At 37.7% G+C, this 26,761-nt stretch overlaps 2 protein-coding genes across 5 annotated transcripts in view; both read right to left on the reverse strand.

Annotated features, from left to right (window-relative positions):
- Window positions 1–128: 128 nt before the first annotated feature.
- Window positions 129–15,491, reverse strand: ddx43 (DEAD (Asp-Glu-Ala-Asp) box polypeptide 43). 3 transcript variants are annotated; one of them, XM_042009530.1, is made up of 17 exons: window positions 15,122–15,491; window positions 14,776–14,831; window positions 12,814–12,931; window positions 10,619–10,810; window positions 10,437–10,518; window positions 8,576–8,735; window positions 6,416–6,534; window positions 5,328–5,438; window positions 5,101–5,242; window positions 4,032–4,084; window positions 2,962–3,049; window positions 2,517–2,644; window positions 1,522–1,631; window positions 1,245–1,383; window positions 1,070–1,157; window positions 514–746; window positions 129–412 (listed from the first exon to the last, which is right to left on the reverse strand). In XM_042009530.1, the coding sequence occupies exons 1-16, from the start codon at window positions 15,438–15,440 to the stop codon at window positions 546–548; spliced, it is 2,106 nt and encodes a 701-aa protein (XP_041865464.1). In that variant the 5' UTR covers window positions 15,441–15,491; the 3' UTR covers window positions 129–412; window positions 514–545. The 3 variants fall into 3 exon arrangements, with proteins under 3 accessions (XP_041865464.1, XP_041865463.1, XP_041865462.1); XM_042009529.1 differs by having other exon boundaries at window positions 129–407; window positions 4,032–4,132; window positions 15,122–15,490; XM_042009528.1 differs by having other exon boundaries at window positions 4,032–4,132; window positions 15,122–15,490.
- A 438-nt stretch (window positions 15,492–15,929) lies between these two features.
- Window positions 15,930–26,761, reverse strand: part of kcnq5a (potassium voltage-gated channel, KQT-like subfamily, member 5a) — a 131,321-nt gene continuing 120,489 nt past the window's right edge. For both annotated transcript variants that reach the window (XM_042010949.1, XM_042010951.1), the window contains 4 exons: window positions 25,919–26,027; window positions 22,707–22,838; window positions 20,070–20,196; window positions 15,930–19,802 (listed from right to left, as the gene is read on the reverse strand). In XM_042010949.1, coding sequence (XP_041866883.1) covers window positions 18,744–19,802; window positions 20,070–20,196; window positions 22,707–22,838; window positions 25,919–26,027 — 1,427 coding nt within the window. In that variant the 3' untranslated portion in view covers window positions 15,930–18,743. The remainder of the gene's footprint in view (window positions 19,803–20,069; window positions 20,197–22,706; window positions 22,839–25,918; window positions 26,028–26,761) is intronic.

A 26,761-nucleotide genomic window follows, 5' to 3' on the forward strand; every position in this document is an offset into this window, starting at 1 on the left:
CTTTTTTCAATGTCCAAGAAATTTCTTTCAGAGGCAAGGAAAAGGTGTGAAAAAGTTATAACGAAAATTATGTACCTTAAAGTTAATAAGAGGAAAAAAAACAAAAACAAAAAACACCAGACGTCATGTCTCTTTAAAAGTGAGAATTTATTTGGCAGATTTCTTTCTGCCCAAATCAAAAAATTAAACAAAATATCAAGTATATAAATGAGGATGAGTCACAGAAAGAAAAAGAACTGTCAGGAAAACACATATCAAACTTTTTATAACTAGTGTAACTGCCAACCAAACAATTATAATGGATAACAATACAGGAAAACGTTTTTATATATAAAAAAAAACAAAAAAAAACAAACTCAAGTAGGAATTCAAAAGAAATATCAGGTGGTTTCAGATCTCGAGCCTCCCTGTACCGAAAAAAACAGACAGAAGTGACTTGATTAATGTCTAATTATGCAAACAGACATCTTGCTGATTTACATGTATCTTTCTGAATAATCCTGTGGAGGTTACCTGTGTGGAAGCTACCTGTGGACAGTCATGTATTAGAATCCCCAATTTTGGCCTCGGTCTCTACTGCCTTTTCCTCCACCATCTCTTCTTCCCCATCCTCCTCCTCCTCCTCCTCCTCTGCCTCCTCCTCTGCCTCCTCCATGTCCCTGTCCTCCCCTCGGATTGCACATCTCCTTCTCCCTCTTATGCTTCTCATATCTCTCTGCCATGAGCAGCAGCTCCTCGGGGACCTCCTGCAACAAGAAAAAAATAAAAATAAAAAACTTATAATATATATATATATACACACACACACACACACACACACACACACACACACACACACACACACACACACACACCTGGTCAAACTATTCATCTAATTCTTTCCTTATTTGGTCACTGTCGAGGAATATTTTGACTTTGTTCTGTGTAGTGAAACCCTGAATTGTTGACAACCACATTTGTGAATTAAATAAAATTCTGCTGTGTAATAAAACACAATGAATTCACAATATTTCCATTTACACTTTAATATTTCTCCAATAAAGAAAATGCTAAATGTGTGTTTGCTAACTTGTCCTGCTCGCTCCAGTATGGGAATCAGCTCCGGGGCCATCCTCCAGTCTTCTCTTGTTACTAAGGTTACAGCAGCACCTGATCGTCTGAAATGATTATGCACCAAGATCAAACTCATGATGAACCAAGCTCAGAATATGCTGGCATGTCTAAACTGACACACACTCACTCACCCTGCTCGGCCTGTGCGACCCACACGGTGGACGTACTCCTCAATGTTTCGTGGGAAGTCATAATTAAAGACATGCGTTATATCATGAACATCCAACCCCCGAGATGCCAAATCTGTGGCTACTAGGATGCGAACTCGACCTGTAATAGGACAGAACACCCCCTCTATGGTCAATTTGTTTTATCTGCCTATAAATGTGGTAGAATGTGGGCCAGGTTACCTCTTTCTGAGGTCTACATGTCTTATTTTAAAGAAAACTATTCTTTGTTGTGACATACTCTCTTTGAAGTCTTTAAGAGCTTCTTCACGGTCACACTGTTCACGGTTACCATGGAGACTCTGGACAGCCAGACCTTGCAGACAGATGTCACTCGACAGGTCATCAGCACTGGTTTTTGAATAGTTCATGGAGATATAAGCATACACAGATCAGTAAGCATAGATTCCAGTGTCTGTAGCTTTAGTCAGTAGTTATCAGCAACTAATGTAGTCTTCTCTAATTTACACGGATTCAAAAAATTTGTCATATGTGTCGCATGAAAACAGCAGTTTAACACTGTGCAATGAAATTCTTTTCTTTGCATGCTCAAGAATGAACAGGATAAAAGCTCTGTATTTACAAAATAATATATCACAATAATAAGACAGAAAAATAGAGAAGTGTAAAGCAGCAAATGATGTAAGGTGCAGTGTCTGCTGACAGGTGTTAGCTTATGTAGGACATGTACAGTAAAAGGTAAAAGGTTTTATGAGTTCTTTGGTGTTGTGGGACGAGGTCAGACCACTGGTGATGTGTATACGCCCTCTCCACCTCAGTGTCCCTGATGTAAATGGGAGAATGCCGCGCCTCCCTTCTCCTAGGGTCCACAAATATCTTGTGAAGGAGTGACTGTTTTCCTGACACCACGTCACAAGGCCAGCAACCACAGCCCTGAGTCCGCCTCCGCTCCCCCCGTGATCATTCCTATGACTGTGGTGTCATCAGGAAATCTTATAATGCTGGTGTTCAGTCATAGGTGAAGAGGGAGTAGAGCATCAGACTCAGCACAGAGCCTTAGGGGCAGTCTGTGCTGAAATTTCTGATGCCAGATGACCATCCCCCAATTCTGACTATATGCATACTGAAATTAAATCGATGTCTGTGTGTGCCATGACTATCCTTTCAAAACACTTCGTTACAACAGGGGTGAGTGCAATGGGACAACAGGACATTCAGCAGGGCTTTCTTTGGGAGGGGCTCAATGGTGGTTGCTTTCAAACTGGATCAACTCACATAAGCTTCTTGCCAACAAAGATGAGGACTTTATCCTGGGGCAGCATGTTTCTGATAAAGTCGAAAACATACGACTTCTTCTCTTCCTCACGAACAATCAGCACTGTTTGCTGCACTGTGTTAACTGCCTGAGACAAAAAGACAAGCAGAACATATGCACAGTAAATGGCCTGAATTTATACTTATATATACACTTGTGTTTGCTACACTTACACACCACTTTTTTACTCCACAAAGCGCACTCACATGTGTAATCCAAATACAATCTAACTGCTTAGTTTTTCTGAAGACATTTTAATGCAGAACACAAGAAAATTCCACAGTAATCTAATTGTGAATAATTTGCCTACAGTGTCATGGTGGGACAAAATAGGTAAATACTAAAAAAAAAAAAAAAAAAATAGCAGTTCTCTCACAAACACATACACACAAGAGGAAAGCTTACCGCCAAGTCCAGTGTGCCCACATAAACCATCATGGGATTCTTAAGGTAGGATTTGGCCAATCGTCTCACCCCTGTGGGCCAAGTGGCACTGGAGCATGTGTTAATGGAAACAAATGTTTATTCACTCAACATGTAACTTCACATCCTGTATTTAGTTCAATTGGAGCGGACGGAGACTTGCATTTGTAGGTAGACCAGCGTTTGCTCCTTAGATCCATATCAAGAGAATGTGTTTGTGCATTCACACATACACAAATGAAGTGGATGTTCTGAGCAAACTAATGTGCCCTAAGTTACATATGATGGCAACGGCTAAAGAGACTAAATTTATTTATGCATTTTCTTCCCCCCCACATGGCACTTTGCCATTAAATTCATATCAGCATAATAGGCATGCTGCAAGTTTTTGGTAGATTTTTATTTTAAGCTGTTCAACATATTTACATTAAAACTTGTACAACAGCTGGCATTATTAGTAACACTGACTTGTTTAGTTGTAAGGATTTTATTGTATTTACAATAACAAGGATAAATGTCATAAATGAGGAAAATGCCTTTTTAGCTAATGAAAATCACAGGCAATCTGTGTTATGTATTTGATGATTAGGAGAAATTGCAACGTGACCTACAGATTTTAGCATGATAAAAATGATAAAGAAAAATTAGGTGCCTTACAGAAGTTTGCACAGTGGTGTAAATTATTAACAATCCACTGGATTATCTAGAAGTAGATGACATATGAAACTGAGACCCAGGTCTGCTGTAAGTGCCTTTCTGTAAATGACAATGCAGTTCAGACTTAGACCTTGTCGCGTCACTTTCAGTATAACATTTAAGACTGCTGTGGCAAACTGGCACTAAAAACCACATGTTCAGATACTTCTGACAGTTACTTCTTTTGGCACAATAATCCCTTTTACTAGTATGATAAAACTCGTTTCCAGAAACTCTGGTAATGAAAACTGAATAATACCTCATGATTTTGAAAGACTACATTTACATTCATTGGATCATATAACTCTCGTCTTTGTAGCCTTAACGTTAATCAAAGTGTTCATAATTACTGGTACCTGGTCATGACAGTCTGTCGATCTGGACGGATGTCTAGAAGAATCTTCATAATCTGGGGTTCAAAGCCCATATCAAGCATACGGTCAGCCTCGTCTAGCACCTTTCCCCAAAAAAGGCAAGTTTATTTATCTAGTACATTTTACATACATGACAATTCAAAGTGCTTTACATAAAACATGAAAAGCATTAAAGGAGGTTGCAGAAGAATCAATAAAAACAAACTTTAAAAAGAAATAATAGAACTTGAAGAGAAAAAGCTTAAACGCAGATTTATACTGGCATGGCGTCTGTGCCACTGCTGTAGGCGCTGGGTAACTCCGCAGAGGCCCAACGCGCACCTCTTCCAGACCTGATGTGCACCATTGCTAGGCAGACAGTTACCCGGAAGTACTCCCTTATGATTGGTCAGTTTGAGATTACGAGTTTCCGGATCTTCAGGATCTTCTCGTTGAATTTGTGTACCAACCGCCATTTTTAAAAACAACACCTAATGGATCAAGCTGATGAGAGGCTGATGAAGACACTGAACCATACTGGACGCCATTGTTGTTTTAAAACAAAAAATACCTACCGGAACTGAAGTGAACCATCAAAAGAACTCTGACCTGGTGAGTTCACCGGCCAATACCACCCCTGCTGCCACCTTCAGATTTGGAGGAGAAACTGCAACACGACACCCTAACAATGCGTATCCCCCTACGCTCGAGTGCAAACTTCACCAGCATCAGCTACGCCGTAGCTGACCGCACGCAGACGCCGTGCGAGTATAAATCTGCTTTAAGTATTACAACACAAAATGCAAGAAATAAGAGAGCTGACATTAAAACAACCCCACCAAAAATCAAAACACCAATTTCAGCAATTACGTACAACATTCATAACGTCGGTGCAGATACTACTCTCAGACATGTCTGCACAGACATGATTCACTATTAAGGTAATCTTGTTAAAATACACAAATATTGAGAGATGCTTCGGAAAAAAGAAAAAACAAAACAAAAGGGAAAGTACTTCTTTATGTACATTAAAACCCTTTAATAAAAGACAGACAAAAAACAAAGACCTGACCAAGTAGGTGATAGATCGAAGATTGATGAGCTCATTCATCTGCAGATCATTGAGACGGCCTGGTGTAGCGATCACTATGTCAATACCACTCTTCACCAAGTTGATCTGGCCTCTCCTGTCACCTCCGCCATAGATACAGACACTGAGAGAAGATGCAGGAGGACAAGTTCTATCATGTCAAGTAATCACTGATTATTGATTTTAAACCCATTCATAGTTACTTATACCATTTGTATCCTTTGTAACGATACTTGTTGCACTCAGCTTCAATTTGCAGGGCCAGCTCTCTGGTAGGAGTCAGCACCAACATGCCAGGACCACCCCGCTCAGCTCTAGCTCTATTGATGAAGAAACAATGAACACAAAGAAAAATCCCACTAGGTATGTTACGATTACTTAATTCTGCAATTCATCATGGTATTAAATGCTATGATTATTGAATTTCAAAGATCTGTCAATACAGTTATTTTCTATAAAAAGATAGAAAAAAGTATAAAAAGTGCTGCTTGTGTTGCTTTGTTTTGGCTCTGTGTGAGTTGCAAAAGAGGTGAATTAGAGTGACTCATTACAGCAGAGGAAGAGTTATTGCCTCCAAATGAACAGAATAAGTCATTCTTGTTGGATTTTTTTTTTTTGGTTTGAGAAGAAAAAGACAAGGCTCACCAGCCTGTAGAGCATGACATAAAAAAAAATCCATCCAATACGTTTCATCACATGCAGGATAACCACCAGCTTTTAATGTTAAGGGTAAACGCACAATACTTTGGTTATATGATGCTAATAAAATGGATCTCCAACAGTTTGTTGTCAAGTGAATCCATAAATTTGAATTAGGTCTGTTGCTGCAGGGACACATCCTATACCTGCAGGATCCAGGCCCTCGAGAACCAGAGTTGGTGATACCTGCCGAGTGTTTTCTCTGAGAGAAAGCCAGAGTTAATATATAGGATTATTTATTCTTTACACAGCAGAAGGGATTTAGTAGGAATGCGATTTCTTGGTTACTTTACTTTGTTGTTCTATTATTTTGTTAATTTGGCATCAAAAGATAAAAATGAATAACACTTAAATTTTATTTGTGATTTTATACATTTATAGTTTTGGGAAATTAATAAAACTCATAAAATTGTGATTATTTCATTGACAATGAACCATACCAGTAAAATCTTTAATTGTGACATTCCTATTGCCCACTCTTAAAAGGAGCAAGAAAGGAATATATCTGCTGCTTGTCATTATGACACAAACAACATATGAAGATGCCTGCGAGAGAAAATGTAAATAAGTTGAAAAATGAAACAGGTCCTATACTCACACAGGCTGTCCATCCATATGAATGAACCCTGGCAGCAGGTAAGCCAGTGTTTTCCCAGTTCCTGTCTGAGCAATTGCTATCAGGTCCTCCCCACTGAGTAACACTGGCCATGCTTGAGACTGATGAAGGAACAGTTTAAAAGGAAATTGTATCTGCATCAATGACACACATGTACATTAAACCTCAACTGGAATAAGACTGACTTACTATTCATTTGATTAAAAATGAAAGAAATGCAAAATAAAACAAATACTTATACAACATAGTAAATTTTGCTTCAGTGGTTTACAAAGTAAAAAAATTTATATAAATATGAGGTAAAAAAAAAAAAAAGAATTCAGTTCAGGAAATTTCTTTAAATGAAGTGTAAATGAAAACATACAAATTCAATATATTGATAAATATAAACACCATAACAGACATATTATCCAAGAATCCAACCCTGAGAATAGAAACTGGCAAGTGTGGCCTCCCAGGGGCTCGACACATTTTAATAAAACGATGAAATTAAGAGAAATCACTCAACTTAAGCAATAATCTCATTTCCGAAGATTTTAAGATCTGTTCAATCGGTTTGCTGAGCATATTCAGACACAAAGTTATAAAGACAAAAATGGAGAATCCTACAGGTTAGTTACAATTTTGAGCCATTACTTAAATTACTTGTGAGACAGACTTTAAAGTGTGATCTAACTGGATGGACACCTATTAAGACAACATCATATTTCCTGGTATTACTATGCATGCGGGATGAGACTAGACTACCAGCTCAAGTATTTGCATTAAGTGGAACCTGTTGTGCAGCTATGAAAAATTGCATGCCAGTAATAAACCTGACAAAGCCTGTTAGTGAAATGAAATTGAAATGCGAGAGTGTGATGAGGCGGTTTCATTTCCCCTTGATGGAAAAAGGTTCAATTTTTCACAGAGATATAGAACTGCACATTCAGCTTATAAAGACCTCCAAAAAAAAAAAAAAGAAAAAATAAAAAGAAAAATGAATAACTTGCTTGACAGACACATATCACTGAAGGTCCAGCATGATTTTATATTTATATTTAGTCATTTACCAGACCTTTTTTCCCAAAGTGACTCACAGGTTAGGACCAGCTTACTGTAAGACACTCATTATGTCCTCAATCGATTTAAATTCAATTACACAGCAAATTACAAGTATGAAAAGGTACAAAGGTGCAAAGCTTGTGTGATATAAACATATTAGGGTATTTTTAGTCTTAGGAAAATTTGGTGTTCTTGAAAGAGCAGAGCCTTCTATCGATTCTTCAAGTGATGAGGAACACCTTCATCTACTGGTAGCTCATCAAACCAACATAAAACCACAAATGAGAGCAGTGTGGACTGAAACTTCCTATACATGATTACTGCCTCAGTGGTTTACTGTAAAAATGACAGATCTCCCAAAGAAGCCACAGAATCAAAGCAAAGGTGACAGAAAAAAACAAAAATGGAAAAAACAACATGAATAAATAAAAGTGAACTCATTAAACAACAAGATCATCAAGTCCGGATTTGGAAGTAAAAATGAGAAGTTATAAGGGGGGGGGGGGGGGTGACAGATGATTCATCACTACCGCTTCACCATAAATGAGGAACAAGCATTTAATACAAATATTAAGTTCTAAAACTTGCCCATTAAAGAGGTAGAAATACATCTATCAAAACATCTTATTTAGCTCTCAGCATATTTTATGAACTCTCACTTCTTTTTGGGAAAACTTTATCTGCAAATACAAACATCATTACAAAAAGGAGGAAAAAAGAAGTTGTTTAACAAGGATGCTACTAAATGGGTATTTCCAAATCTTTTTATGTGTGGCAATAGGTAATCCCCGTGATTTACTATGACTTATTACTCAGGCATCTTTCTTCAAAACATCTCCCCAGAGATGCTTTTAACCAACATGATGGTGCACTTCAAGCTCATCTAACAGTATAAAAATGGCTTAGACTTCTGGTCTTCCTGTGAGCACGGTTCATGGAGCATGGAATTGTAAACATTAAGTAGATGGATAAAAGTCAAGTTTAATATGCACTGCATAATGGAGACAAAAGTATGTTAATGTGCAAATGTGAAAATCCAGATGTCTTAAGGTTACATTGGGGTCAACACTTTGTGGTGTTCCGGTTGTTAGGTCATACCTGGATGGGGGTAGGGTTTTCAAAGCCAACACGATCAATATTTTCCATAATCTCTGGATAAAGCTGAAAGGCCTCCAGAAATGTGCGACAGGGATTTGGAATGGGCCGCTTTCCCCCTTCCTCCTTCAGGTCATCCACAAAGATGTTGTTATTTTCCTTTCTGTGGAAAAGCACAACATAAGAACATGGTTGGATTACTGGAAAGGGTGGAGTGGTCGATTCCAAACAACGGTTTAGTGCAAGAAAAAAGCTGAGTATGCAAAGTGCTACACCACAATATATCAGGAATATTTGGTCCAAACTATGCAGTGTTATAAACTAGGGGTTTATATCTAAATATGCATTTGCTTCATTTTTAGGAGGCACCATGCAATATGTAGCAGTAATGGCTTTAATCTGTTAAAATCCATAGCATTCAGTAAATGGTCAGCGTGGTGTTCATGTTTCTCACAGCTGTCAGGCAGTTAAGAGAGTAGCAGGTGTTTTAAGTGTTATCTGAGAATGCAGAGAAAGAATACAGTCATGCTTGCATCGCTGAACGTGAGACAAGACCACAAGATTTAAGTGAAATACAAGTGTCTGGAGCCCTTATAAGCCATGTCCACAATGTCTTACGGCCAAATGTAAAATGTAAAAATGAGTTGACAGCATCAGCATTTCAATTTAGAGTAAGAAAATTAAAATAGGAATAAAATAAACAAAAACATAATAAAAGAATGGAGTAAAATATTCATGAATATCAAGTATGAATAATAAAAATAAATGATTTAGAATTTCCCTCAAAGTATTTTTTCCCTCATTTAATTTCATGAAGGAAAACCAAGTTCTGGGGACTTTCAAACATTGCTGGGTTTGTCATGGAGTCTAATAGTTGTCCACATATCTGCAGGGTTTTTTTTCTTCTTAAAGCACTATTGTGAAAGCATTGTAGTGGGTTGGTGGTGATTCAGACAGCCATGTATGAAATGTTTCTATGTGTGAGGTTATAGTACATAAAAAATTGTTTTCCTATAAGCTAAACAGTCAGTTGAGAGTATTTAAGCATTGAACTGTCTTGGTTTAATAACTAACACACAAACACACTTTTATACCCAACAATGAAATATTTTAAAATGCCAGCAAATACCATTATTATTTCATCTTCAGATATATTTTTTTTCACAGAATAAAACAATTTCCTCCAAAATAACTGAATTGAATTAAAATGTAAAATTATTTATTAATCCAATAAATTACAATGATGTAGTTGTTCAGTTTAGTTTGTTTTTTTGTTTCTTTTTGTAACAGCAGCTTAGTTTTGGGCTCCTAACAGCATCCACCTCAACTCTCATAGTTCCTAAAAAAAAAGTATATCAGCTGTAAAAATCACTGGGCTAGAACTAAAATTACTTACATTACATTACTGACAAGTTACAAGGTCAGGTCTTTATATGGAGCAATAGTCAATAAAGCTACCAGTTGTAATAATGAATTTCTCTTTAGACAATGGGTGTATGCTATATATAAACAATATAATGAGTCAAGTTACTGGCAAAACATTTATGCAGCCTTCTGTTGAAAGCAAACCACTTCGCTACCTGTTTCATGGGAACTTCAAGAGTTCTCAAAATTCCCCCAAACCTTTGGTTACTAGCGGCAACAACACTAATGTGAATCTTCTTGTCACTAACAGTTTAATCTTTTAAAGTAGTCATCTATGCTTCGGCATTTACCTCCGCCTCGTCAACTGAGAAATAAAACTGAATCAATTTGATGTGAACATTCACAGTAGCTTGTTTTATGGTGCCAGAGCATCATCTTTCTGCATAAAACCCGAGGAGCAGGATGATACGATTAAAAGGGCAAACAGTGGAAGAATTACCTCCATTCACTGACTTCTTCAGGTGTGAGCATGGACACATTCTCAGCCTCGATGTAAAACTTCTTCTTGATGGGTGGGACGTCTGAGGGAAGTTGTGGATATCATAGTGCACAGTAATTCAAGAACAAATCATGTCACTGTTTCAACATTTGCGGCCTGGGAAATTAATGTAGAGGGCTAACCTTTCCATTTAAGCTCTTCATATTTGTCCTTGTTCTCCCGGATAGCGTTCCAGTCTATGGATGGACGTACTGGAACATCTTCAGCAGCCTGTAGTTCTGCAGCAGACCAGACAGAGCCAGTGCTTACTCCCCCATCAGCTTTTCTTCTGTGGCCTCCATTGCCCCCTCCGTAGTATTGCCTTCTACTAGGATCTGAAAAGCAGAACAAGATGTCAAATCAGATTAATCACAGCTTACAAAGTAATTAATCATGGATAATTACCATTCGGGACTATGCCTGAAATCTGCCCGTTTTTGCTGTTTTACTACAACAGAAAGATCCAATGCTTGCAAATATTTACTAACTGACCTTCCCATGGGTAAACATCAGATATCCAAGGGTCAGTTAATGCAGCATGTAATACACTTCTTTATGTTGTTCTGCATCATTCTACCATGTTCTAGATCATGAAGCAGAATTCATACATCATCTCATCAACCATCTCTATGGTGATAATATCTGTCAAAACCACCAGATCTGACAATTGAAGTTAAACAGCCAATATTCATGAAGAATCTCTGATAAAACTGATGATCTGGCTAAAAACACATTTTTCCTTTTATCACTGAAGAGTAAGTGTTGGTGCAGAAGTGATAAAAGTCCTACAGCAGCATCACCCAAAGCAAACAACTGTTGATAAACTATATATTTCTTTCTTCACTTTTTCCATTAGATGATCACTTTAGTTATAACTAGTTCAATACTTAATAAAATCTAGACCTAAAAAAAGGTCTCATTTGTACCCCCTTTGTCCTGGTCTGTGCCCCTGCCTGGCCCCCCATCAAAACTTTTCTAGACCTGCCCCTGCATAGTTGAAGAATAAACCCCATCCATCACCCAAAGCAAACAACTGTTGATAAACTAGTTTGACTGACAGACAGACACTCATTTTGTACAGTCCATGATGAAACCACAAGCCACCACACCTAATGTACAATGCTCATTTTTCTGTTATCTAAAACGGGAGCTTGAAGCTATGCAGGGTGTGTGTCATATCTGAAGTTTCTATATGACAGAACACACACTGAGCTTTTCTTCAGGTATTTTCCCCCCAAGCCCTACTTCTACTAGATCGTGACTTTGCATGCAGGTGTGCCAACTCCAAAAAACAACGTGCACGCTGTTGAAATGCACATTAACCCATTCAGACATGATTCTACATGTGTGCAACTCCCTTCCCACTCCTTTTCCTTTGTTTGTGCACTCATTAGTTTATTAGATTTCCCACATAACACCTCCCCACAACCAACACTCCCATACACTACTGATGCTACAGATTATACACATAGGTTACACTGTTAAGCTCCGTTTATTTACTTTGGTCACCTTTTCTTAATAAATTATACTTTAATTGGCATCCCTTGTTGTCCCGCTTCAAATGCATTAAATTTTGGTTAACAAACACTACATCAGGGGTCTCCAACCTGTGACTCCGGACCTTCCACAATGCCTCTAAATATGTGGCTATTTATCAGGTTGGAAACCAGGGACTTTTTTTTTTACTTTACATAATTTTCCACAAATATCTACATCCCTTAGAAGAAAGTCTATCTATCCTCTTTTTATAAAGGTTTTATATTTTTCTTTAATTTAAAAACCTAAAAATGTGAATAAAAATTTGGTTCTTTAAAAATAACGAATATCCTATGCTTCATTTAAATTAAATTAAATTGTATGAATTAATCCATTTTAACATGAAGTCTCTATTTGCACATATTTACAGACCATAATAAAAGTGTAAAATTGCTATTGCTATCAGAAATGGTGACCCAAGTCAACTTTAGCCTGGACTCTTCTAATATATGTGACCCTCGCATAGCCATGAACACAGAGGTCACATTCTCTGATAGCTATCAGAATGTATGACTTTACTGTACCTGCATTACTATGAACTCAGACCTAAATACACGTTTTCAAGACTTTGCTAGTCTTCTAAAATGTACATGCAGACAAATGTACACAAAAGACAAATCGCCCCCCTGTGGTCACAGATTCTGATGGGTCACAGATTTTTGTGTAATACCAGCACCGTGCCGGATTCCAATCACCCCTGCTTATTATCAATCATATGGCACTAACATATGGTTGTTCAGCTACCTGAAATCCTTTAGAGAAGGTCAAGATAAACAGTTTTCTACATAAAAAGATTCAATACCATTACTAAACCGTGAGCTGCCATCTGCCACCAGTTCTTCAATCATCTTCTTGGCTTTTTGCTGAGCAGCAGAGGACCCAAAGATGACCACCTCACCTTCATAGTCACCCTTATTTATCTTTAAGAAACAAAGAAAAACAACAAACACTTACAACACATATGTCATAAAATAACACTATGTACACATGTCCAAATAAAATAGCTCCTGATGTTCAATAACTAAAAAGCTGTAGCTACACGGTTAAGTTAAAACTATTAAAGTTCTAGTCTTCTCTTGTTTGTAAAAGGTGAAAATATTGTAATATTCTTCATAAAATTTATGGTATCCAAGCATTAACTAACTGGATTAGGTCAATCCATTTCTCAGCTACTGCATGTCAGTCCAGATTAAATATACAGGTAAAACTCAAAACATTTGAATCACACAAAACTTAATTTGTTTCAGTAATTCGACCTAAAAGGGGTTAACTATTATATAGACTCATTACCTAGAAAGTTAGATATTTCAAGCATTTATTCATTATAATTTTGATTATTATGAAAACCCCAAAATCACAATATCAGAAAATTAGATTACATGAAATCAACAAAAAAAGGATTTTGAATACAGAAATGTTGACCATCTCAAGAGTATAGTCATTCATATGAACTCAGTACTTGGTTTAAGCCCCTTTTGAATGCATTACTGCCTCAATGCAGCGTAGCATGGATGTTATCAGCCTGTGGCACTGCTGGGGTGTAATGGAAGACCAGGATGTTTCAATAGCGGCCTTCAACTCTTCTGTATTTCCCCATAGATTTTCTTTGGAGTTCAGGTCAGAAGAGTTTGGTGGCCAATCAAGCACAGTAATCCCTTGGTCATTGAACCAGGTTTCGGTTCTTTTGGCATTGTGGGCAGGTACAAGTCCTGTTGGAAAATGGAGTCAGCATCTCCAAAATGCTTTTTAGCTGAAGCAAGCATGAAGAGCTCTAAAATATCCTGGTAGAAGGCTGCGCTGACTGTGGACTTAATAAAGCATAGTGGACCAACACCGGCAGATGACATGTCTTCCCCAAATCAACACAGACTGTATAAACTACCCACTGCACTTTAAGTGTCTTGAACTGTGTGCCTCTCCATTCTTCCTCCAGACTCTGGGACCTTATGTCCACATCAGAAAAGAGCATTTTGGATCACTGCTCAACAGACCAGTTAATTTTTTCTTTAGCCCAGGTAAGACGCTTCTGACGTTGTTTTGTTCAGGAGCAGCTTGACAAGAGGAATACAACATTTGAAGCCAATGCCCAGGATCTGTCTGCATGTGGTGGCTCATGAAGCACTAACTCCAGCCTCAGTCCACTCCTTGTGAAGCTCCCCTACATTTTTCAATGACCTTGTCTTGACGAGCCTCTCCAGGCTGTGGTCATCCCTACTGGTCCCTTCCACTTTTTATTGATGTGCTTTGATAAAGCACTTTGAGAGCATCTGATTACTTTTGCAATTACCTCTTGAGACATTCTCTCCTTGTGGAGGGTATCAATTATGGTTTTCTGCACAACTGTCAGGTCAGCAACCTTGCCCATGATTGTGAATTCTACTGAAATAGACTGAAACCATTGAATGCTCAGGAGTCCTTTGCAAGCGTTTGGATTAATTAGCTGGTTAGAGTGTGGCACTTAGAGACTACAACATTGAACCTTCTCACCCTAATTTTCTGAGATTTAAATTTTTGGGTTTTCATAAGATGTACAGTAAGCCATAATCATTGAAATTTTAACAAATAAATGCTTAAAATATCGCACTTTGCATGTAATGAGTCTATATATTAGTTTACATCTTTAAGTTGAGTTACTGAAATACATTAAGTTGTTCACAATATTCAATTTTTCTGAGTTTCACCTGTATCTACAAAAAGGGAACGCTACAATAAAAGTTCTACATTTGAAAACTGACATTATGGTCAAACGCCTGAGTCAACTTGCCTTGATTCTTGCACCGCTATTCCCCTCAAGTTCACGAATTGTGGCTCCTCCACGACCTTTAAACGGCATAGTAAAGCGTAAACACTTATTATATAAATAAATAAATAAGTAAATAAATACATAAAAATCAAATAACACAGGGTTAACTAAGCAGAGGTTAGTCTGTGACAAACCGGTTGATAAAGAAAATCGTCTGCTAAATGCTAAGTCCGCTTCAACTTCCCGTCATGCTAATGGAAGCTGTTCATTTAGTATATAGCAAGCTGAATTAACTTTAGCTAACATTATATTTGCATGGAAACATTGCCTCTGCGAATTTAATTAATACTGTAAGAAAGTAATATACCTATTACCCTCCCAACTGACGCATTTTCAACTGAAATGGTCAGGGGGGCAGAAGTGTTCGACTTCTCATCAACAAATGTTCGTCCTTCTCTCGGTGGGCCTCCTCGACCTCTTCCACCTCTCCAACTCCTGAACTCGACACCCTCATAGCTGTGGCCACCCCTCTTCTCTCCTGAGGCTCCAAACAAAGTTCCTTGTTTTACACCGAAACATATATTTCCTGATTGACAGTCATCGCCTGGATATTTCCATTCAGTTGTAGCGGGTTTCGAGGCAGACTTGTGAGAAGTTTCGTCGTCACTGTCCTCCCAGTCAGACATTTTAAATTCAGCTCCTCACGTGCGGTTTAACTGCCTCACTAGCGGTTAACTGCTAACCCTTCAATCAAAGAAATGTTGCCTTTACATCCTGTCTGTACAGACAAACTTCCAATAATATGTAGATCTGAGCCAGATGTTTACATTTAATTTTGTATTTAGGAAAATGAATTGAAAAAACAGCAGCCTGAAAATTTTAAACTTAGCATAAAAATGTGAATAAACGTCTAATTATGTTTGATACAATACCTTACTTCTGATGACCGACACCTCGGAAGTGTAAAACCCTCTGTCCCAAAAGGCAACATTGTTTTAGTTTGCGATAAAAAAAAACAAACAAAAAAAACGTTTATTTTATTTACAATTTACATTTATATATATATATATATATATATATATACACACACACACACACACACATATCGAATGTTAACTGAAAGAAAACCACACAAGGAATATTGTTTAGTTAATCCATACTTTATTGATGAATAAAATTATTTTTGCATTTCTCATTCAGAGAACATAATGTGCACTTAAATAAATTAATTTCAAATGAATAATAATGTTTACATTATCAAGCTTTAAGGCCATCTGTGTAATAAATTACCGTTCAAGCAGTAGAGAAATGGTATTATCAGCCACCCAGGCCATAAAGTTTGTGGCTTTACTGACATGACTTAATGACACTGGATGCCCCATCCAAAATAAGCAGTTTGACTTCAGTACATTATAATATAGGCTGTTGGCAAACTGTGCCTTCATAACTCTATCAGATCAAAATAAAAGGATTTTATATGCAATAAAGGCACCCTCAAGCAATTTACAGATTGCAAAAGTAAGCATGTTTTATGGGGGGAACAGCCCCTCTAGGATGGGAGTCCATACGCTTACAGAGTTTATCATATGTAGCAAAATTCAATCAATAACTACAACAAATCTATTCCAATAACAGACGAGCATTAACCTACCATGTCACATTTGTCAGGCTCCTAGCACTCACCAGAAACAGCTGAGCTTTGTGATAAATTTATATTTCATCATACCAGAACAACTCCTGCAGGGTGTACAGAATATATAAAAATCATACACGTGTTAACAATTGTAATTTGTTAAAAAAAAGAATACTTGTTATATTTCATTACAGAGGGTTAATTTTCTAAGAAATGCACTTTATCACTGGGGAAAATTATTTAAAAATAAGGATGAAAAAAGGATGCCATTACAACAATAAAAGACATTTTTAAGACTGCTGTTACTGTTTACAAAATTAATCAAAATAGAAACCAAAGAAACATAAAAGCTGACACATTTTTTTGTGCATAATAATTAACCCATCTACAAGCAGGGCATCAATGAAAACGGTGTCAGTTAAGACAAACAATTTTTTTCCCAAAGCCTGTCAGTGAAAGATTTACTTTTTGATTTGAATATAGATTAAATGTCTACTACTCAAGTCCACTTCAGTAAAAATAAGTTCAAATTGTTTATTATTTTAACTAGGATAAGGGTGCATGATACATAATTGTGCACCATAATCTGGGTAAATTATAAAGGATCTTTTTGGGGCACAGAGATAAAAAAAAAGCAATATGCAAGCCTCATTTAATTTTTATTGCAGATGAGTCTCTTTTGATTTTCTTATTTCAAGAGTGACCTCATTGCCACTGCTGTGTATATGAACTGCGACTGCATGAGCCACATTAACCTTTTCAGTAAACTTGAATGAAATAACATGCATGCTGAACTGATAACATTCTGCCCTGTAAGTTAAATTTTCACTTCTTCTTGTTCATACTGTGTCTTAAATCAGTCTAGCAGCATTTATTCATAAACTGATTCACAAGATGTAAAAAAGGGTTTCTCAAAAACAAAATAAAACAACAAAAGAACAAAATGCTTTTTATATGTTACACAAAGAGCATAACAGTCACATCTAGGTTATGCTCTTCACTACCAAATTAATTCAACCTAGAATAAAAAAAGACCTACATATAGGCAGATTTTGTTTGTCAAAGATTTGTAAAAACAATTTTGATCATGCAGAAGGACAACCAGACCACCAGCAACTCTTAAGTCTCTCCTTATGTCTTTAAGTTTTGCAACGGCTTAGACATGCAGCATCTCATGCTTGGTTGAGACGGCCCCCTTGTTTAATTTATTGCAGTTCAGCAACTGAACCATTAGCAATGAATTAACTGGGCTATTATCCAAACCCAGTGGAAAGTGGTTCAATACTGGGTAACTGCTATGATTGGGTTTCTATATCAATTTAAACTACAATTTACTGACAAACTAAAAAATCGTATAAATGTTATAATTTCTTCATAATAATGAGACGCTGGTCTGGTCTGTATACATGCTGTGGGTTTGTTGATTTTTATCAGTTTTCTCAGCTCAACATTTCCCATCTCTGCAGGCCTTTTCTTTTCATTCATTTATTTTTGGAAACTGTCCATGCAGCGATATGTATGACAGCATGTTTTCAAAGACAAACACTGATGAAGCAGAGTGAATAGCTCTCCTCTTCTTTACAGAATACTCCAACATAACCATTTGTATAAAAACTGTTGTCATTCCTAATTTGCAGTTCTTGGTCTAGTTGACTCTACCTAGAGTACTTGAAGGTTGTGATAAATGGTTATCTGTGTCAGTGTGTGTTTGCAAGTTTGGCCAAACATGACGTATCATTTGCACAGGCTTTCAGCTCTTGCAACTTTCAATGCACCCCAGCATAATTGAAAATATTTTTTTTCCTGCTTTTATGACAGATTGGACTTGTTCTGCTGAAAAGTCCAGATTAAGTTCTTTGGTTGGAGGTCCAGACTAAAAATACAGAAGGAAAACTGACTCGTCACTGATTCTGTGAGGAGTCAAATGATTTAATTTGGATGTACACTCTGATATCTAAAGTCAGAAAGAAAAACATTACTTTTTTGTTCTCTTAAAATAAACCTTTTAAATCTTTTCTGTTGCTACCTCTCCTATTTGAGTATTGTTTTCATATTTTGTGTAATATGAAAACGGCCATTTGCATTCAGATTTGTACATTCTTTTACTGTATAGCCTGTAGTAATTTAGGTGTCACATTAAAAGTGTGTAGGATAATAAAAACCTGTATGTATCTGGACATAATCATGCGAGACAAAATAGAAAAGCATTGTTTGTTCACATACAAAGTATCTAATTGTAAGATCTGGAACATAATGTGTGCAGTCACCTGTATAAATACTTTAAAAAGCGGCTTCAGCCACAATAGTGTGTACATACAGTTTGGAGTTTATGTGTGTGTTTTGTCATTGTGTGTGTCTATACTAGCTGTATGTGTGAGGACTGACTGTGAAACTCTGAGTTTCCATTTGGATGAGGTACGGTCTCCTCCACAGTCTGTAAAATGTCTGAGGGGCTGCTCTCAGGTTCTTGAGACAGGAAGTTGAAATGTTCATCTGCTGGCTCCAGCTTGCAATCATTAATGAAGAGGTCCGTTCCATCCCAGTTGCTGAGGTCACCGTGGCCGTTGCCACGTTCGCTACTGTTGCTGCTGCTGCTGCTGTTGTTAAGTGCAGAGGAGAGACCGGGGGCGCGGTTGGTTAAAGGCTGGCTGAGGTTATGCACGGAGAGGGATTTCCCAAGACTGCCTCCCCAGTCTGAAGGCCTCCCCTCTTGGTTAGATGAGAGAAGCAGCAAGGGGTTAACCTCAAGGCTCAAATGCCTCCTCCAGACCCCCTCAGATTTCAAGCCAGGCTTTTCCTGCAGTTTCACCCTTCCCTGTACAGAGCTTGCCTCAGTGTCCTCCCCCTCTTGGTCATCATCAATGCTGCCTCCCACAACAACAGAGGGGCCCAGACTCCCCTCACCCACTGCTACTCCATCTGTCATATCATCTGAGACCAGATCAGTTGGGCATCGGTGGTGAGAGGGCTGCAATATGGGGGGCAGCTGAAGGGTGAAACTTCCTGTTGAGGGAGGCGGAGGCGGCAGATCAGGGAAGTGTGCTTTTTTGGAAGGGGTCACCAAGGTTGGGTAAGGGCTATCTGGGGGCAGCAGGGGTGATGGGGAGAGGGAGGCAGTGGATGGAGGGTAGGATGGAGGTGCTGAGTCTGGAGGACCATCGTCATCGGCAGGTGCCAATATGAGGCGCAGGCCTCTGGGATTAGCACTAAGGGAACGGTGCATGCCACCACTGTTGTCTCCTCGGCTTCTGATGGGATCACCTCCCCGGGGGGAGGATGGGTAGTCTGACTGGTGGTGCTGGTTGTCCAGCTCAAACAGAGGCAGGGAGGACAGAGTGAGAGCTGAAGGGCCTTTCTGTAGGACTTGCCGATAAATATCCAGCAAAGAGTCTAACTTTGACTCGATGGAGGTGACCTGTGCACGAGAAAAAACAATAAGTGACCATGGAGAGAAGAACAAAGTATCAAAAGGCATTTTGATTTTTAAACAGAATTTTTAACCCAAGATAGTGTTTTTTTAAGTCAGATTTCTCACTTGGCATAATTCATAGGATCAGGTCAACAACATATATCACCTCCTTGGAGATTTATAAATATACACTTCTTTCTAAAAAGTATTCTAAATGAATTGTGCTCTGAAAAACATTTTCTTCTTTGATTTAGTTTTTCTTTCCAGACAAACCTGTCTCTCCACTTTATGAACACGTCCCAGCATGCTCATGCCCTCCAGAGAGTCTCCATCCTGGAGCAGTTTGTCCCTTGGTTTCTTATCCATAGGAATTTGGCCTTTTCCCAGAATCTGATCCACTCTAATGTACACACAAATCCTGGTGTTATTATATTAGAAAATAACGATGAAACACAAGCAGGCGCCTGATTTTCTTTTCAGGTTATCCCGAGTCAGACAACAAACCTAAAGCAACGGTAAGATGTTAGGATTAGAGTAAGTGAAACATACAACACACGACTTAAATGTGTGACTCACAAACACGGAGCAATGTCTGTTTTTTTGTAATGTAATGTGTTGTTGCATCTCAGGATGAAACTGGTGCTTAATAACTCACATGACAAATGTACTCATTACTGAATACTTTATACAGTTATTCGAATTCCATTTAAACAATATTATTCAAATTAAATTATATGTTCATATTTTAAGACATATAAAAAGGATTTTTCATTGCTGCTTTTAAATTATTTAAAAAAATTAAGCCATTCATGAATGCCAGAGTCCCAGTTAAATTAGCTTTGTTCTTTGAGACAAAAAATTATGTGGAATAATTTAAATTAATTTGCACATCCTGACTTGCAAGATATTATAAGCATTTTTTAAAAACTTTGCTCTCTATAAATAAATGGCGGAAATAGTTCTACATACCAACAATTCCACATGGGTTAGCAACATTCACACACAATGCTTTCCACTCAGTTAGATTACACAGGGAATGCAGTCGAAACCAATGGCTGCAGTGAGCAGTGATCATGAGTCAGACACAGTTAATTTAACTTTCGCTCTTTCTCTCTCTCTCTCTCTCTCTATATATATATGTAAAATAGTAGGGTGAAGCATGATCAGCCCATGGAGAGCTGACCAATCAGAGCAGCAGACTCTAGAGTCAAACTGAAACTGTACACACACACCCACTCACACACAGCTATTCAGCATTACTCATTCATCTAGCTGTTTAGCAAGAACTTAATCTCTGGGTTGGCCTTATGATGGACTGATGAGCTATGAAGGGTTTATCTCACCTCTCTCCAACCCTGAACAGGATGAAGTTGGTATGAAAGATGAATGAATTAAGTGAGATATTTTTCAATGAGTCCTTCCTTGAAAGAAAAAAAAATTATAGACCCAAACAAGTTTAACAGCACCAAATACTCTTGCTGTAGGGGCAAATGATTCGGTTTTTCGTAGATAGTAGCAGTCTCTGCTCTGTGTGTATCTACAGTTTATACTAGTTAACACACTTCTCTCCAACAGCTAGAGAAAACAGTGCAGTGCATTTTCCAGAAGTACTAGTTATAACATTAGTGTTTTCTACAGCATTGCTGCTCTCTCAGCATCACAACACAACAGTTTGCAGTTGATATCAAGAGCTACAAAAAGCTTAAAAGCTACAACATGTGCAGTAAAAGCATCAGACCGAAATGAGAGCTGCACTACAGTGCCCCCTGCTGAACGTCCAGCTATGGCCAGGATTTAAACTAAAACAAACCTTTTGATGAAAAAAACAGTCATTTAATTTTAAATAATAATAATGATAATAATAATAAAAGTTTAATAACAATTAAGATATATTGAGAACTTAATTTTCTCTGACCAGATTGTTTCTTAACACAGTGCAGCTCTTGTTATCTCTGCAGAGTACCTGAGGTCCTTAAGTTGTTCAGATCAGATTTATTTTATCACATTTCCAAATGAGGAATGACAAAGCAAAATTGATATTTTGTCTTAAACACACATATGATGAATGTCAGCATAAATAAAAAAGATAAATAAAAGGTATGATTAGAAATGCCTGTTTTCATGGCTGGACTGTTAATCTTCTCTGACCAGTCAGATACTGTACACCAAATAACACATAAAAAAGGAAATCAAAAGACATAGTTATAATGTCTGAACCTCTCAAGGACCTCTGCTGTGATGCTGATGCACGTTTTTATGAATAAACAATTCACCAAAATGAAAATGATTTCCTGGGCTGAAATGATCAGTATTAAATGCACAAACCATTGTGCTACTTCAAAGGAGCTTGGAATCTTTAGATTTAAATAAGAGTTTTTTTCTGTGAAAGCATGCTTTTTTGGCCCAGGTATGGAAGTTTGTTAATGTTAATGGGGGAGCCGTCGAGGGAAAAGCTGAGCATGGGGCAGGTCTAACCCCGGCGCAGATTGCTTCCTCCGGGCATGGCTGTAATATAAGTACAGCGAGGAAGAGGAAAAGGTCTCGACATGGCTGCTGAACGGCCTTGGAGGGGCACCCACTACAGTGTCTAGTCTGGGAGAAAGAGGGAACACACATGTTGACATACATATACAGCCTTAACAAGAAAGACTGAGTCAGCATTGCACCCAGGGTGAGGATTAAGGTTTTTCTGATGTGATCATGACTTATAGAACTAATGAGAACTACCACAACACCAGAAACAACGTCCACCTGCCCCCCCCCCAAAAAAAGGTAAAGAAAAACTAGAATGGCTAGTAAAATAGCCCAGGTCAAAATCTGCAAATCATGAACACAAAGATTTTGTAAATTTAATTATAAAGTGTAGTGAAAGTGTAAATGTATGTGAGTGCCTGCCCAGTGTTTCCTGACCTGGTCTGAAGACTCTTGATGCGACAGAGCATGTCCAGGTGTCCTGCAGAGTACTGCTCAATCACATCCTTCACATCATATGGACGCAAAGTTTCCTTAAACTTCTTCTTTGCCACATGGAATTTCATGATCCTACATAGACAAACACACACACACATGTAAAATTAAAAAACACAAAAGCACAAAAGGTAATAGGAGTGAGCCAAAAAGGAAGAGATACCGCTGGGACATAAATGTGTAATTACTAAAACTAACCACTAGATGGCAGAAGGCACTTTAAGAACTATACAGGATGTATGTTGTTTTTTTATTTTTTTATTTATTTATTGGAGTTCACTGTATATAATAAAGAAATCTCCATTATTTTCAGGGGTATCAAATTTTTAACCAACGTCTGCTTGTTCTCTTGTCAAATTCACAAGTTTCAAAATTAATGATTTTGAATGATTTTCAAAAGTAAAGTGGAATTTTCTATCCGCTTGGACTTGGTAAAGTAAGCCATTGCTGGGTGAATAATATTGATACAGGTAAGCAGATCTATGTTCTTGGTTGATTTAGATTCCCTTGTGTCTTCTACTTGTTTCCAGCTGCCTGTTTTTTTTCACTGTCTAAATGGAAACAACAGTGACAGATGACCCTCTGTAATAACAGTCCTGACAGGGGAGGGGTGTCCAGCCATCAACCCGACACCCTGGGAAAGCCCTGGTCTGTGGCTGCCCATGGAGGTGACCTGCTGGGTGAGCAGGCAGAGACTGAGTTGGGTGGAAGTGGTACGGTGTGTCCATTTGTGTATCTGTGTCTTAAGGAGAAATGGATGGGAATGGAGGGTATTTTAACGCCAAACTTTGATCAAGCTAAAACTATCAAAATTACAGAAAAAAGAAACTATTACTGTCTGGATATTGTATCCATACTATCATTTAGGAGCAAATACTACCGAAAAAAAAAAAAAAAAGGCCTGGAATTCTACTAAGATGAAGTTTTAATTGCAGAACGTTTACACTGTAATGCTAAAACACTGATTTAACTGATAATGTGGAAAATTTTGGTCAAATGAATGCAAAGAAATATAGGAAGAAGAGCTTAAAATGTGCAAAAAAAGAGAGTAAAATTTAATGTGTTTAAAAGCATTTTAACAATGCACTGCTGGAGAAAACGTTACCTTTTCTTCACTGCAGTAGTAACTATGATCGTACACAAGTCCGAAATAAAGTAATGGACAAAGATCCTTGTTGGCAGCGGACTGTTGTGGGAACAGAGTGGTTGACACTGAGAACAGCCAGCATGACAACTTTGCAAATGACAGTCTACTGCACATAATTACCTCTCAGGTCCTTGCAACTCCGAATATTCAATTTACTTTGGGAAAAAGACAATGGTTAAACACAGCTTTTTAGTAAGGTCAGATTGGCAACCAGAGTGGTCAATTAATTCATGAGACAGAAATGAAGTGGTTCTTTGTAAGATGTAGGATCATTCTTTCAGTATGAGGTGAATCTCTGCAGCACATAAACTCACAATAAACAGTGCTGTCTGCATCTTTGAAAAAGTGTTGCTATCCAGCATGATCTTATAAGGTCTTAGTTAGTTAGTTACTTTCAAAGCAGACCACAAGTTGAGGAGAAAATCAAAGTGTCAAGACAATAGTTGCCAGCTGTCTTTAAGTGGATGAAGTATCTCTGAGAGAAGGAAGCAGGAGGAACGATAAGAGCTAATCTACATCAACTCATAACAATAACATAAAAAGAAAACGTTTGTCCCATCAAAAACAACTCAAACCTCAAACGTTGCTTGGACCATGCAATTGTCTAATGCAAAAGTGATGCACTGTAAGATTCCACAAGAATGTATTTACTAAAATTGCTGCAAGGACATGAATCTTTTCACATTCTTCAAAGTAAGATCAAGATAAGTGCTGTATGACACTGGCTGCTGATAAAGGAAACAGAATATTCTAATAAGTAGGCAGTACTGTACGCGACAAAATTAAATCCTTGATATGTGAGAACCTGAAGTCTTTATGCACAGGACTGCGCCAAAGATTCACTCTCAGTAGCAGCGGCTGTCCTCTCGTAATGTCTCATTTAGCCATTTCTGCCACATAAGCAACACCCGATAATGTAATTGATAAAGATATTAAGCAGATAAGGTAAACTTCCTCCATTGATTCTTAGTCCAGTTTTGATGATCATGTGCTGATTGTTAGTAGATTCTGTAGTAGACAGGGATGTAGTAATCTGTGCTACACTTAACTACATGGGTTAGCCTTTTACCCTCCACTTGTTAGTCACAAATTGAAACTTTGAGCCTGCTGTTTATTCACTGGCTGCTTTTTTGTATAAACTTAGGACAGCAATATCTCGATATATACACCAAAAGATGATCTTTTCACTAATTTCTCACTTTTCAAAATGAGAAACTAATCCAAATCACAGTTTAAAAAAATATGATGGAATAATATGGTGAGGATGAAAAGAAGCAGGGGAGTGAGAGAATCATTAGCAATCCTTTAAACCCAGCAGCTGTTCGTCTATAAAAAAGACTGAAATAGATATAAAAAAAAACAGCAAAAAACATAATGTATTATGTATTATATAGCTGTATTTAATTCACTTTCTTGAGTCATTTTCGTTAACAGTATTAATTTGTGATAAAACTGTATTTTGTCACCTAAACTAAACAGCCTCTCTCTGACTGGCTGTAGCTCCTCTCTGACCATCTCCTCCATCATCAAAGGCTCCAGAAACTTGAGCTAGTTACATATTTATTCAGACTGGGACAAGTCTTGAAATCAGACTGTAAAATCCCATCTTTTAAGAGCGCACTTAACTGATGACCGCAGATCATCACAGATCTGGCCCATTTATTTATTCACAACCTCCAACACTGGTCTAAAAAACGAAAACTGGGCTTAAAATCTTGCTGAGTACTAAAACATGAAATGGCTGAAACAGTATTTGCAGCTTTTGGGTAAAAACATAAAACCTGTAAAAACTAACTTCCCCTTCTGTGTAATCTTAGTTACAATATTCCCAAATTTGTACATTGTGAGAAAAACAGACTTCACAAAGTTTCAGTATTTCAAAATAATTATGAAAAATCAGGATTAAATTATTCAGAAGCGAACTGTGTGTTCGCAAAGGTTTCAAGTATTCAGCTGATGTCCAGGTGTTCTGGTTTCAGGTAATAATAAAACAGTAGCAGAGGCTCACCTGACAGCTCTGATGACCGCCTTGAGGGGAGCTGAAAGATCCTCCACTGTAACGTCACAATGGCAGCCTCTCTCATCAAAGGAATCCTCCGTGGTCATGCCTGCGTCAACTGAGTGAGACAGAGCGTTGTTTCATCAATAAAAATAGCCCCGTGGAAAATCGCTTACAGTCTTAAAACCCTTCAGAGCGATTCTTTTCAGCAGTCTCAAAGAATGTTTTTAAACTGATACTGTTTTGGCTTTCAGAAGGTGAAAATTTATGTCCTGCTTGGATGGGATCTTTAGGAATGGGCGAGTTTTGCCAGCTCTGCTCATGAGGTCAGGGATGAGGTTAAATATATCCTTAATACTGCCATTAATTATGAAAGCAGGATATATATGGACAGAGGTGCAGACAGAGCGAGAGAAAAGTAGAAGGAAAAGATAGATCAAGAGTGACTGCTGGTATAGTTTAAATAAAAGGTTAAAAAATTCTGGAAAATGAGTGAAACAAATGGATAAGAAGGAGAAACAAAAGTGCTATTAACACAATCTGCAAATGTATGAGTTACTGACAGCTGTGAAGAAAAATCACTTTCAACATGCAGTATGTTCATGTAGGATTTATGCTTCCTTCTAAGAGCAAAAATAAGAATATTGTAGCAGATTCCAAGTAAAGATTTTATAAAATGTGTGACTGAAGTCTGTTAATAGAAAATTCAACACATCCAATTTTTTAATAAATTACTAAGATGTGTAAAATGAATTGAAATGAGTACAATATCTAGAGGGTAAAGTGAAGAAATAATACTGATAAAACATTTATCATGACAAACTCAAACAAATGAAAGGTTTAGATCACTGA

This window comes from Melanotaenia boesemani, chromosome 16 (assembly GCF_017639745.1).
Source record: "Melanotaenia boesemani isolate fMelBoe1 chromosome 16, fMelBoe1.pri, whole genome shotgun sequence".
NCBI classification, from domain to species: domain Eukaryota; kingdom Metazoa; phylum Chordata; class Actinopteri; order Atheriniformes; family Melanotaeniidae; genus Melanotaenia; species Melanotaenia boesemani.